At 41.3% G+C, this 14810-nt stretch overlaps 2 protein-coding genes across 3 annotated transcripts; both read left to right on the top strand.

Annotated features, from left to right (window-relative positions):
- Positions 1–1464: 1464 nt before the first annotated feature.
- LOC135503044 (double-stranded RNA-binding protein Staufen homolog 2-like) lies at positions 1465–10948 on the top strand. Of its 2 annotated transcripts, XM_064796325.1 has the most exons (13): positions 1465–1621; positions 2089–2412; positions 2575–2854; positions 3263–3425; positions 3644–3819; positions 3950–4053; positions 4194–4577; positions 4856–5017; positions 5219–5414; positions 5887–6023; positions 6253–6449; positions 7046–7091; positions 7674–10948. In XM_064796325.1, exons 2-12 carry the CDS (start codon positions 2089–2091, stop codon positions 7086–7088), a joined length of 2166 nt encoding a protein of 721 aa, XP_064652395.1. In that variant the 5' UTR covers positions 1465–1621; the 3' UTR covers positions 7089–7091; positions 7674–10948. The 2 variants fall into 2 exon arrangements, with proteins under 2 accessions (XP_064652395.1, XP_064652394.1); XM_064796324.1 differs by lacking the exon at positions 7046–7091.
- Positions 10949–11660: 712 nt separating this feature from the next.
- LOC135502927 (large ribosomal subunit protein uL30-like) lies at positions 11661–14220 on the top strand. Its single transcript, XM_064796133.1, has 6 exons — positions 11661–11686; positions 12377–12482; positions 12597–12763; positions 13145–13282; positions 13582–13691; positions 13964–14220. The coding sequence occupies exons 1-6, from the start codon at positions 11676–11678 to the stop codon at positions 14170–14172; spliced, it is 741 nt and encodes a 246-aa protein (XP_064652203.1). The 5' UTR covers positions 11661–11675; the 3' UTR covers positions 14173–14220.
- Positions 14221–14810: the final 590 nt, after the last annotated feature.

Raw genomic sequence — 14810 nt, 5'->3', positions numbered from 1 at the left:
TGATGACGTGCTCCATTAACAGGGCGTAACATCTATTTCAAAATGCGTTTCCAAAGTGAATGCATGAGAACAACCCATTTGTGTCGTATATCACTGGAAACGCCCGATTCCCCTGATTCTGCAGGATGTTAAATCGGGCATTTTATTTCTTTAAATAAATCATAAGCGTCGCATTTGCTCCTAGCTATGTTCACCACCCCAAATGGCAATATTGCCAATTGGGCCGGACAATCACGAAAACCCCCAAATATTATACATTTCTTCCTGAATAATTCTTACAGAGACCATTCTCCCATGAAAGACAGTTGCTTACGCTACACAAAAATCAAAAAAACATCGAGGGTCAACCATTGAACTTTTGAGATATGTTGAATTTTGCACAAATCAGCGAAAAACGCACCAACTGGCACTGGACGGCATTTCAACACGGGGCCGACGCACATCCCAAGTTCAGTGTACACATACGTCGGCAACAACAGTATAAATGCGTAGTTTCTTGTTAGTCGCCAATTGAGTAGCGCTCTAGGTTTCAGAAACTCCAAAAAACATGTCTTTGCCAAAACAACTGCTGAATCAACGCTGACCTATTGTAAGGACCGAGAAATCAATGATTTTAGGAACTACGGGTTGGCCGCGCATGAATAACAAAAAAAACTCCCTAATGAGACCTGAGACAGCATCCATTCTCCAAGCGTCGTGAATGGTGACCGTCATCAAGAAGCTTCACACGACCTACCATCTCTGCCACAGTTGAAAATAACACTAGAAACAATAGAAATATTATCATGCTAAAGCTAAACAAAAACGTAATAAGTGCCAATAAACTCTCAAACTTGCTGTGCCACAAACTGCACACTACGCGAGACATTAAGATAAACGAAAAACTACTTGCAGAGGATCAGGATATCGACCCGAGCAAGGTGCTCCGATCAAGCGGAGGGATCTACTAATACAAGTTGATTCGCCAGTCACCAGAATTTCAGCGGGTGCATGTAAAATTCGACAGACGGACCGAAGACCGGGAGATTGGACAGCATCTTGACACACAAGGAATTACTTCACAATGTCAATGCTATTGCAGTTATCTTATTTTGACTGGAAACTTTTGAGGTATAAATCAGTGCATGGTGGTATTATTAAGAATTAAGAATTCTTCTTCTTAATATTACCTTCATTATTGGTGTTGGCCTATGCGGGACGCCATTTGGGCCACCATAATGTAACGCCATGTTGGTTAGGTTGTTCGACCACACTGGAGACCAACCAGCTTCCCACCGGCACTCCCGATGAGAGGATTCCGGCACATATTCTTTTTATCCTGCAATGTCAAAACATGGCCCCTGGCTGCAGTTATAAAGTTTACACCCTTCAGCTTTAATGGTATGCCGGTAAATCGCACAGTTCAGCTTTAAAACACGCACCCGCGGGATAATCTCCAGACCACATTTTCGCCTCCGACGTCATCCGGGTGCAGACCAACATGGCCGCATGTTAGCCTGTCATTTTCTTTACTGTTTGCCAATTAATTTACTGCTGTTAATTACCCTCTTCTGAACACGGAACACCTTCCATATACTCTTTGTAACACATAGTCCCAAGTCAAACTGAAATAATCTGCAAGGTTTGTCTAGTTTTGTTACATTTCGTTACCAACAGTGACAGCTCGCCGGTCATCATTTCAGAACGCAGTTTTGTAATGCATTGATGTACAGTCCGTGTATACATGACATGTTGTATGTACAGTAGGTAGCATAGCATGACATAGCAAGGTTGAAGCAGAATGGGTTGCAAAGTGCTAGAATTATGGTATCATTTTTTTTGACAGCTACTAGAGCTAGTTCTTTCTGCTTGCCTGTGTAATCAAAGTCAAGAGAAGGGAAGTATTGGGCCTATTAGTATTAATACTTTTAAAATAAGGCTAGTTTATGTTTATTTTTGGTGCCTTTTAATTTTAGGCTTTAAAAGCCTTTTCAGTTTTTGTACCTGTTCTTCTGTTGTTCAGTGACTGTCTCTCAGGCAGCACAAACAAAACTGGCACTTCATCATCTCATGGCATCTGGTCAGTTGTTCTTAAATATTCTCTTCCAGATGTCCCATATTCGAGGAGGAGGAATGACCCAAGGCCAACAACAACAACAACAACATGGCGGAAACAAAGGCATGGTTGTCGGAGCCGTTGTTTACAATCCCAATCCCCAGATGGCACCAGCGACAGTGTCTCCTGTACTGAAACCAGGTGGCGCTGCCGGTTTGTCAGGAATGATGGCAGGAAAGATTGACAACCAGCCATCATTTAACGGGAATGCGACAGCCCCCTCTGCTGACCATGAGAGTGGCGATGGGTCATTATTGGCAAACACAAAAGAGAAAACCCCCATGTGTCTGATAAATGAGCTAGCTAGGTATAATAAGGTAAATATTCTATATAACAAAAATACCGAATGTTAAAGGGGGGTTATAAGTAGGAACTTGGGTCAAACTGGCGAACTTTATGTGACTGATAGTGATGCATGGCAAAGTGGAGAGCCTCGATAGTATTCATTGGTCATAAGAATCTGTTTTTCTCCCCAACAGATTCAACACCAGTACACCTTGGTCGATGAACAGGGACCCGCCCACAAGAAAATCTTCTTCGTCAAATTGAAACTTGGCGAAGAAGAATATTCTGCCAAGGGTCCAAGTATCAAGAAGGCGCAACACTCAGCTGCTGGCATCGCATTGGAGAAGACGCAGTTTAAACACCCTCCGCCACGCCCACGCAAGATCATGCCGGTCCACGGGGGTGGGTATAGATATCTTTACTCAGAACGTGAGGGAGCCAGCATGATACATGACAGTGCTGAATACAAACAAGGTACCGTATGTTTAGAATTGAAGCACTGAGAACTGAAACTGCACGAATCCGTTGGTTTGAAGTTAGTACGTGTGAAGTTTTAGTTCTCAGTTCTTCAATCCATCAGGTTGAAATAATTTTGATCTCAAAAGCTGGCATTTGTGCCCCATAAATATAGTAGAGGCTGAACTCCTCCGTCAAGGACATTCTTGGACTGAGAATTGGCTTTTGGAGGCATGTATCCTGATCACATTCTGTAAAGCAGACAATGTTCCCTGGCATTATAACCCCTGTCATGGTGAAAACTCATGACAGAGTCTGTGGTGATTCCTTACAATTTCAAACCATCCCAAATAGGTCTTCCGCCAACGCGTCTGAACAGAAACTCCAGGATAAGATCCATTTGAATTAAATTGAATTTTCTTTCAGCGGATACATACTCAGATATGGACAACAACATCACACCAACAGTACGACTAAACGCCCTGGCTATGAAGAGATGTGAGCGTCCGATTTACGCACCTATAGAGCCACAGAGGCCTCATTTCTATCCACAAGCTAATTATGACTACCGGGGCATGTACAATCAGAGGTAGGCATTCATTGGCACTAGTGGGAAACACAGGTAAAGCGGGAGTGAGACCTATAGCTGACAAGTCCATTGCCTCCTACGACCTGTCTTGGATTCCTATATGGCAGATAGTCATAGATAGACCGCTGGGTTCTGGGCAGCTTGCCTGTGGGATGAGTGGGACTGGCTGCCCAGTTGAACACACTTCAATAAAAGCTTCTATCGTTGTGTAACTTCAGATACCACTACCCTCGGGTGCCGAAGATCTTCTACGTCTCCCTGAAAGTTGGGCAGCGTGAGTTCATTGGGGAGGGCCATAGCCGCCAGGCAGCAAGGCACTGTGCTGCCGAGAAAGCTCTCAAAGTTCTCGGTAACCTCCCTCTACCCAATCAAGATACAGCTAAGCCCATTGAAGGTAAGTCAGCACTTTTGTGTTTGTATTTTACTTGTATAATCCCTGTCTTAGGATAAGAGAATCTCTGTTACACATGATGTGGGGAAGAGAATTCTTGAGTATTTCTATGTGATTGTCTTGCTTGTTTCAGTTGCGGATGGTGGAGAAGCTGAGAACCATCCTGACGATCTCAAGTCAGAGATCAGTCTTGTGCACGAGATAGGAATCAAGAGAGGCGTACCAGTCGATTTTGAGGTAAGTGCCACAGTAGTTTGTGTCCATAAGAACGAGTTTTGCTACAATTTTCTTTCATTCAGGTTTACAGTGTTACATCATGTATTGGTCTCCGACATTTTGACCACTTCTTTTCAACTCCTCTTTCCTTTCTTTCACAGGTGATCAGTGAGTCGGGCCAACCGCACATGCGTTCCTACGTCACCCGTTGCACGGTTGGGGACATCGCCGAGACGAAGGGTGAAGGCAACGGCAAGAAAATCTCAAAGAAACGCGCTGCAAAAGCCATGTTGGACGAATTACGCAAATTAGCACCATTACCCAGCATGGTTGCCACAAGTGTCAAGGTCAAACCGAAGAATCCAGTCAACAAGAAGAAGAACCGTAATTTGATCAAGATGCAAAAGGCGTGTCCAGATTACGGTCTCGGGATTAATCCGATTAGTCGACTGATACAGATCCAGCAAGCGAAGAAGGAGAAGGATCCGATTTATACGCTGGCTGAAGAGCGAGGGCAGCCGAGGAGAAGGGAGTTCGTTATGCAGGTTAGTGGTGGAGTTGTTGTTATTGAGCTCAATGATTTTACCACAGCTCGGGAGAGGGAGGGGAAGGGGGCAGCTGATAAACCCACAAGATTTTCGGAAAGAATGAAAGAAATTTTTTTCAGACAGGTCAAATGATAATTCTTACTTCTCATTTCCGCACCCACAACATTGTATTGAGAGAAATGTGGTAACTTGTAATCGTCTGCTCGGATAAGGTCAAGTTAAAAATGATGTGATTTTAATTCAACTCGTGACAAATTATGGTTCTTCATCTGCAGGTTCAAGTCGGGTCGAGCATTGCAGAAGGAGTTGGTCCAAATAAGAGGTTTGCCAAGCGTGCAGCTGCCGAGGCCATGTTACAGCTGCTTGGATACAGTAAGCCGTCACCACAGCCTGATAAACCGGCTCTGAAGACGGGAGTCAACGGGGGCATCACTTCTGTAAGTCGTGACACAGTTTCAATACAGACAGTTTGATCTCTCAGTCACAGCTGTGCTTCTGTAAACCAATTAATAATCACACTGCTTTATTTTTCCCAATTTTCGTATATTTCTGAAAAAAATTGAAATGTTCACCATTTTAACTTTGCGACTTATGAATGAAATTTACTCCATTTTAATTATATATCTCTTCTTAACCAGCCAAATGAACTGAACAAGAAGGTGACATTTGTCGACCAGGACCATACTGTCGGACGTCAGCTGGTGCCGGGAGTCATCCTGATGCCAGGCTCAGATATGGGATTGCACCGTGTCCCAGGAGGCCCCATGCAAATGGGTGACAGCACAGTCTCGCCAAGGACAACAGCGGTCATAGCTAAAGAACTACTAGACAAAGGTAAACATATAAGAAAAAGGAACTTCGTGCGATTGAATTAAAGAAAACATGAAAGTTGATTGAAAAGTTTGTCCTTCGAATCGGACATTAAACCAGCATCCTTGTACCTGGTGCAGATGCCATAGTAAGCAAAAGACCTAATGAGAAATATGTGCGGCAAGCAGTGGCCTCTTCCTCTGTCCAAAGATTGAGCTATCATGCCAATAAACCTCATTGTAAGCTACTTCAGGTGACTTCCCAAGTGTGGAGAAAACCTAGTGCTGGTTCACCAACTCAACACATGGTCAAACCAAATATACATCTTCTGTATTCACAGAGATAAGATCAGAATTGAGCAGACGATATCCACTCACCAATTTTCATCAAAAACTAAGAAGTTGGTTGGAAAATATTTGAAGAAAAGGTGATCATATCAACTGTATGAACAATGTTTCTTCAGTTTATTTCAAATATATATTCTATTTCATGGTAGGTGCCTCTCCAACTGCCGAAGCGATGAGAAAGGCCGGTGCTCGCCCACCAGCACAACATGTCGTGGAACCAAGTATGCAGCTGCATTACTTAGCTGAGGTCCTCGGATTCCAGGTCCAGTTTACTGATTTTCCAAAGGTGAGAGTGAGCGTCTGACTCTTATGAAGAGTATAAATGATGGGACTCTGGAGAGGCTTTACTTTCCATTTCCCTCTCCATGCGGATTTTCGGGGCCACATTGAAAAAAACAGGAGGTCGAAGGTTCGAGGCCCATGTGTAATACTCCGATGCAGCCTTTAGCAAGCTGTCAGCTAATTATCTTGGGTACAGGCACCTAGCATTAAGACTGTATCCTTATCCTTTCCAGGGTAACAACAAAAATGAGTTCCTCTCTCTGGTCTCCCTCTCGACCAACCCGCCTCAAGTCAGTCACGGTGCGGGCGTCACAATCGAGGCATCCCATGATGCTGCAGCGCTGACGGCGTTACGATCACTTGCGGAGATGGGAATCGACAGCGTGACGGATGTGAAGTGCATGAAGAAGGATCTCGCGGCTGGTGATGCGTAAGTACAATGTATGGCGCCACCAATTGATTGATTTTGTTACTTCCAGATGTCCCGCCCTTGTGGTGGAGTTCTGCTGTGGGGAAACAAAATGGCCGAGTTATACACCTTTCCAGAAATGGGGCGCTGAGTGTCCAAAATAGTGATGTCATAAGGGGAAACTAGGCCTTATGGTGGAGGGACAAAGGAGATAGTCATGGTTGACCAACACACTTGAATGCCTTTAATGACGGACAAGGGGAAAAAAGTTAGTTCCAATGCAAGCCACCAATTTCAGGAAGCATGTAAAGGGTCAGGCTTGGTCTTTCTGACATTACATTATCTGTTATGTCAAAATCAACAGAGGCTGACCCTAAAACTCGGTGTAGTTGGGTAAATCTACCACAAGAGGCTCTCAACTGGAAAGAGGCTAATTAGTTTGTTCTAAGCAATGCATGATTGTAAATTGTTGGGCATATAAAGACACCAAGGCCTGTGAACTGGAGGTTTAGAATTCCAGGCTCAAGCAAACACCTTTTAACGAGAGATTTCAAGATTTTGATTTTCATAAATAGTTTGTCTTTGTTGTGATTTGTGATTTTTTGTCTCGTCATCAGTTTCTGGTGGGATGAAAAAGCAGACGTACATGCGGACGATTAAGTGGTATAGAATTCAATCTGGGTTATGGCTTTCAATTCGTTAGCTTTGGGCAATTGCTGATCTTTATTTCCAAACCCCTTCATCTTGCCTTTATCTGTACCAAAGTATTTCATCACTTGTTAGAACACATTTTTTACTTGTTTTCCGAATTGATATGTTGCTTAAAATCATTTGCAACGTTGGGTGAATTTAGATAGATAGATTTGAGCTATTTCGCTTGGCATAATGTACTGCCGCGGCCAAAACAGCTTTTGTTATTTTATTCCTCTTAATTGCTTTGTTAGGGTATTATGGGATGGGTAGAATCTTTTTTTTTCTTGAAGTGTTTTTATTTTTTTGAATCTAAGCTTTAAATTTCAGGTCATAACTTTATATGTGGTATATAGGTCTCTACAAGTTGCTATACAATTTAGGTGATTATAAGGAATAGTGTCATTCAAAAGGTGACAACTTTGGCATTAGATATCCATTCATACGTACAAGGTATAACGAGGAATTTTTCCACTTGAGTTGTCTTCATCATTAGGTTTGCATCAACCCTCTTGTTATCATGTCAAAATTAATCAATTGGTCCTCTCATTTCAGGCCTCACCAGAAGAAAGGCGACAAGGCAAACGACAAAAAAGGCCTGGTTGGCAAATAATCAGACACGTGACGCCATCAATGAGTGTATATGAAGACAACCTTATCACGTAGAGGGAGAAACCTCCATAGTTGTGCATTTTTCAGCGAAAAAAAATCGATTTTTTTTTTTCTGACTGAAAAATCTTCAGATTTTTTTGACAGGTCGATCTCATCTACAGTTAATGGTAGGATACGACCAGCATTATAACATGTTCAACATATAAACTATAAACAGACTAATTGATAGAAAGTTAACAAGCTTATTAAGTGATTACGAGCAGATGATCTTTTTTTGGTGTTGGTGAGAGTTACGACCGTACCAGTACATTACCTCCAGACACTTCAACTAGTTGAAAGATATACTCAAAACATAGTTTTCCAAAAATTAGATATTCAATTTAGGAATTCGTTGGTTTTGAAGTTGAATTTTACATAATTGCTTAAACATTAAAGATAGTGTACTGTCTTTTGGGGATGGCTTTATAATCATTAGCCTATTTGCATAATTTACATAAACTTTTCTCGAGGTATTGCATTGCTATTCTAGTGGCCAGCATTATGGTTTTATCGTTGAATTGACGCGTTCTTGAACTCCAGACATTTTAGTTGGCAACGGTGCATATGCGTTTGCTAAAGTCATGTCAAAATTTCAGTATAGAGGGCAATAAGTGAAACCATGAAACATGTGTTTTTCTGTTGTCTCTGTGCTTGAAAGGTTGACTATCCTGTCGATTGCAGAGTATGCAATTATCTGAAATTAATCACTTTTGTACAAATTGAGTAATCGAATTGTTGCAAAAAATGTCTGAAATTCATGGATCAATGTGTTCTTATGCTGGACTGTTTGTGTATGTCATTAATTGATTCATTAATTAACTTGTATTGTTGTTCAATTGCCCCGCTGCATACAGGCTGTTCATATTGTGCATTATTTAAAACTCCTGGGCCGACCGAATCGAAACACCGATAGCGCTAACAGGGCCTAACAGAGAATAGTGTAAAGCATTTAACCATTACACTATACTCTGTTAGGTCCTGTCAGCACTATCGGAGTTTCAATTCGGTCGGCCCTGACATTCAAGATATCATCTATACTTGAACTGAAAATAAGCAAAACTTCATTGTTTGAAAATCCATTGGATTGTCCAATTTTGGTATGTGGATGAGCATCTTATGTTTATATCATGCCCCTAATATTCAAAATGGTTGAACCCACTTCAATGCAAAGGTTATGCGGTATTGGGTTGAACCATTTTGGCATAGGTTTAAACAGATTTGCAATGTTTTCAAGTTTGTTTTTGAGTAGAATAGTGATGCACTGGCACATGCTGTTTACGGCATACACATATTCAGATTTGGACAGCATTTAGGTTTTTCATTTTTAGACCTATATATGACCTATATAAAGGCCTGCATGCCTCAAGGGCGGAGTTAACAACATACATCGCCATCTGGTGGACAGCTGTTTCCTTCGGCGAATGACGACAAATTTTCACTTGAAACTTTCTCATAATTGGCGCTCTGTTGAAGATGCAGTAGAAAGCCTTAAAGAACATGATAATGCTTCATTATTTAATATCACGTGTGCTGAAGTTGTTAATTGAAAGTTTTTGTTTCAAAGGTGTCCACCAGGTGGCTCTTAAGGCTACATCTGTTATCGTTGTCTTCATGTTAAATCATTTTATTTTGTGTGCAGAGAATTCTCTGTGGAGGAACATGGGGATAGGTGGCGTTGTCCTGTTACCATAGTTACGGTCAGTTATGGCCGACTGTTAACTCTTGACTTTCATGCTGTGGCAAATACATTGTGTTTCACTTCCATTTGGAGTGAATGCATTTCAAATGACAAGAACCATAATTAAGTGTTATGTCATGAAAATAGTGAGATATCTCCACATCACCATATCTCTACCTGTTGTTTCTGTACGCAGAAACATGCGAAATGTGTATATAATGTTGCTACACCTGCATTCTCCATTGGGCTGAAAACATCTTGTGTGGTGAGTTTTGTCACTACATTTCTTGTGAAAGGTACTGCCATGGTAATATCACAACCCGGAGGTCTTGAACCCACTAAACATTCAAGCCTATCCCCTGTTCCCTGTAGATTTATTGCTTGCATATATAGTTATATAAGCTCTCCAGTATATTGTAGCATGGAATTACGTACGATCCCTTATTGTGAAGCCCTTTCAGGACTTATCACTTTGGTAAACCAAGATTTTGGGCAGGTTTCAGAAGAACTGAAACTTCAAAATATCAGAACTCGAAATGACTCAATGAGTTTTTAAAGTGATTTATACTCACTTTCATCTGTCATAAAGTGCTCGACAACAACTGTCACAATACTGCTGGTCTTCACTGAGGCACCACAACAGTGCTATTATCAATTTAAAACCAGAAAATTGGTATTGTGGAGTTGTTCATATGGCACCCAGAAAAGTTTCTCAGAGCGTAACTTCAGCTAAAAGTGTATGGCAATAAGGTATTGGATTTAACTCTCTTTTTACAAGGAGTTAATCTAAATACCTGAATTCTGGTAAGGCCTATATCGACATAAGTGTTTCACTTTGCATACACATTTCACGTACGGGGCCTTATTTTATGGCCCGTTGCATGCAACCAATTGTGTGTGATACGCTTCTTGAATTGCTTATGTGGAGGCCTTCGTGGTCAGGTGATTGTTTGGTGTTTTGATATTTTGGTGAATATCCCATTCTTCTGAAATTTTCCCAAACGGCCGTTGTTTTTTTGAAAGGGTCGAGTTGTAAATAGTCCTGAAATGTTTTCCTTCTATTTCATATGTTTCTAGTTATTTATCGTGGGCTTGTATTAAACTCCATGTCTGATGTATTCAATATGAAAAGTCACACTAAACCATGGCTGACAAAATCATACTACTGACTAGCCATTTTTGGTAAAATTTGCATCCGAGAGATGTTGCCCCTTTGGGAAAGCAGCCAGAATTTGGAATTTTCTCAACGGACTCCCCCTTTACTGAGATGTTCTCCGAGGTCATTCTTTGACATGATACCATGGAATGGTTACCATGGTTATGTTATGTTGCCATGGATACATAAGGTTCCCATGGTGACCAAGTGTGACATTTGATATTGAATGCACTCTAGCTGTATGCAGTGTATGAATGCATGGGCTTATATAATCGAGTAGTAACTGATGCAGTGTTCTCATGTTAAGAAATTTAAAGAATAAAACACCAGTTACGGAAGAAAAAAGTTTTATTTTCCATTTTTATCCGTTCTCCCAAAAATAGATAAGCACGAAAAACAAAGAGCTGGATTAAGTTTTTATGAAACTTTATTGTGCAGCAGGAGACTTTAGGACTGATATTCACCATCGATCAGTCGGCATGCTATTGTTAGAATGTCAATTTGGAAAGGTTCCGACTGCTAGAAATAACTTCGAGGAGACGTCGATGTTTAGTCTGCCATCTACCGTTGTAAAAAATCGAACTGGACTAAATTATTTTTTCATCAAAGTAGAATCACATTTGTTTGAAAATGCTTCTGAAACATAGTTGAGTGGAACAATGGAACAATGAATATGATTGAAGAAAAGGTAAAAAACACGTCTTATAAGAGCTCGAGTGATATTTAGCCAGGATGTTTATATGCCATGAACTACTTTCATGAGCCACCGTAGATTTTTGGAAATCAATACACAATTGCCTCCAACGAGCCATCGTAGATTTCTGGGATAGCCTTTTACACGTCATTTTTAGGGATTCCTTACATTTACCTCGGTCTGAACAGTATGCTCTAAATTCATATACATATCTTAAATCCATGTCTCAAATTGTCCATATGTACTTCAAATACTTATTTTTCCCAATTTATTTTCGAAATACAGATTTAAACTATATACATTGACTCCAATTTTGAAGAAGAAATATTTATTCTGTACATGTTAGGACTATGGTAATTCCTCTTCAACTTTGTCAACATGGCGCCCAGGTACGGCCCGAAAGATATACTTTATGAATCTGCCAACATCTCAAATATCATTGAGTGAAATCTCAATATCAGCTAATAGAAATATTGATTTACATGTTGTCTATGTTACCTGTGATATATTTTCTTGATATTGTGTTCACTAGGAGGTTTAAATGCCTGTCCAATATTGTCGACAAACCATAATATTCGTCTTTAGTGCATGTGTATTCTTTGTGTGCATTTTGTACAGAGCCGTGTACAGTGGGAGAACGCCATGAATCCTCATTCATTCATGCCCGGTATTATCTCGCAAGTCTTAGTCTCTTGTGGAGATTGTCCCTTCCGTATTCATATCATGACGGTGCACGAGTGTTCTTGTAGCCAATGTATCTGATAGATAGAATCCATAAAGTGAAGGCTGCAGAGCAGTGCACCACACTCTGTTTTGTCGGCGACTCCGACATCTTCTCTTGCATGTGTCTGTGTTGGCAGAGTTGCTGATTTTGACTCTGTCAATACATGGTGTGTCTTATGCAGTAGGCCTGCCCTCAACTTGTGCCTATACCGTTGCCACATCATTAGCAACTCAGTAAATGTATTTTGCTAAACAACAATGATTGTAATGAACTGCCACTGTACTGTCTCCATGTCAATCGTGTACATTCAGCAATTTCTGGTAACTGAAAATTTGCCACAAATATCTTCTTTCAGTGATAAAAAGAGGCTCCCGCAGGTGCCTGAATCCCTGCTGAAAAAACGTAAGCAGAACGCCGAATCCCGGGCAAAGAAGGCAAAGGCTGCCATTCTTGACAAGAAGGTGAGTGTGGTCAGTCGGCCATCAATTGAATACAGAGGTTGAGGCGGAAAGTAATACTTCATCATCAGTATTCTTGGTGTTACTTGGCTACAATGTGAGACTCTCTTTTCACAGGCACAGCGCGCCAAGCGGACCGTCATCTTCAAGCGTGCCGAGAAGTACGTCAAGGAGTACCGCAATAAGGAAAAGGATGAGATCCGCCTCTCAAGAGAAGCCAAGAAGCATGGTAACTTCTTCGTGCCTGAACAGCCCAAGCTTGCATTCGTAACCAGGATCCGTGGGTACGTGTGATAAGTAACAAGAATAAATGTCCTGACAGTGTCAAACCCAAGGTTTGGGTGAGGCATTTCTAAGGCCAAATGTCTTTTACATCAGTCTTCACAAACATAGATTGTTCTCTACTTGCAAATGATGATCCAATTTTGACACCTCTTATGGGAGTGCTCAGTCACAATGAATATAATTTGCTTACGAAGCAGACCTGATGCAAGTGAACTTCACCTCGTACTGCCAAGGCTTAACAGAGTTGCAATTCATGTTTTGTAAGGCATTTGTCTCTAAAGACATTTTCGTTATCCTTGGCCTCATAATTTTGCTTTCTACCCATGTGCTAGTTATGATTTCCCTGTCGTCGCATAACCAGGTTTCAATATTGTTCTCAGTATCAACGGCGTACATCCCAAACCAAGGAAGGTCATGCAGCTCTTCAGGTTGCGACAGATCAACAATGGTGTCTTCGTCAAGCTCAACAAAGCCACACTTCACATGCTTAGGATCGCTGAACCTTTCATTTCCTGGGGGTAAGTAGATTCATTATGGCATCATTTTGGCCAAATTCAGAAAAAAATTAAATTCTGAGTCGTCATTACACATATCAAAATGATCAGGAAATTCAGATAAGTATGCTGTATTGTTCTCCACTTGCAAATGATGATCCAATTTTGACACCTCTTATGGGAGTGCTCAGTCACGATGAATATAATTTGCTTACGAAGCAGACCTGATGCAAGTGATAAAGCTTTACCTTCGTGACTTTCCCATGGCCTATGGCATGCTTGTATTACAAATTTGTGATTTAACATGTGTTTCATCTCTGCAGATACCCTAACTTGAAAAGTGTCCGTGAACTGATCTACAAGCGAGGATATGGCAAGATCGAGGGACGAAGGACTGCTCTCACTGACAACGCCATAATTGAGCAGAAATTAGGTATGTATGGTCAAGAAGAAGGCCCTATCCCAGCATAAAAATATGTGGCTGATGTTCAAAATTTCCTCGGTCGTAACAACTTGCAAATGATGAGATATTATTTCACCTCTTATGAATGTGTTTCGACACGAGATGAATAGCATTATCAAGCTGATGCAAGTTATGATTTTAATCTTGAGATTATTGGCTATTCTCAACAAAACAAGCTACCGTGACCAACTTGTCAATGTATTGTCGTAATGTCAAGTTTCATCCACCTGTCTTCATTCCAGGCAAGTTCGGCATCATCTGTATGGAGGATCTCATCCACGAGATCTTCACAGTCGGACCAAACTTCAAACATGCATCCAACTTCCTCTGGCCCTTCAAGCTAAACACGCCGAACGGTGGATGGAGAAAGAAGGCCAACCACTTTGTTGACGGTGGTGACTATGGCAACCGGGAGGAACACATGAACACGCTGTTGCGACGAATGATCTAAGTCGTGTAAAATAAAAAAATAATAAATTAAATACTTGTACATGAAAAAGTTGATTGTTCTGTTAGTGTGTTTTGAAATGGTTGGAAAGAAGACCATGCTCCAGACACAAGTTCGGAGTGATAGCTCTTACTCTTGTAATTTCAAGGTTGGGCATTTGCCATTTCTCCAGACATTGATGAAGGTATTGGAGACGGTCTGGCTTTAGAACTCCCCAGCTCAAACGAGAAGAAGCACTTTAATCCCGACTAAAATAATTTTTCTGTTGCCTCTGCAACCTTGCCCAATCTGTCAGTGAATTCCTCTTTCATTGGGATGCCAATTTCCAGTGGGTTCAGTAATCCTGAAAGTTCGTCCTATCTTGGAACACGGTTCCTCCATTGGATGGATAACCCGTGAAGGACATCCCCCATCCTTTAGCTCCTTGACCGAAATGTAGGTCTCCACGTGGACACATTCACTTGCCATGACACCTCCGAGGACTCCAGGCAGGCTGGGGAGATGTGCATATTATTGCCATTTCATGTCCGGACATCTTCACAACTGAATATTGGCAATAATATGCATGATAATGTCCTCGGTCGCTGGCAGGTCTGCGGGATCTGTCTATCAAACTTGAAGGTGAAGCCCAAAAGGATTTA

Source organism: Lineus longissimus, chromosome 19, assembly GCF_910592395.1.
Source record: "Lineus longissimus chromosome 19, tnLinLong1.2, whole genome shotgun sequence".
In the NCBI taxonomy this organism is placed as follows: domain Eukaryota; kingdom Metazoa; phylum Nemertea; class Pilidiophora; order Heteronemertea; family Lineidae; genus Lineus; species Lineus longissimus.
This window is presented reverse-complemented; position numbering and strand designations above follow the sequence as displayed.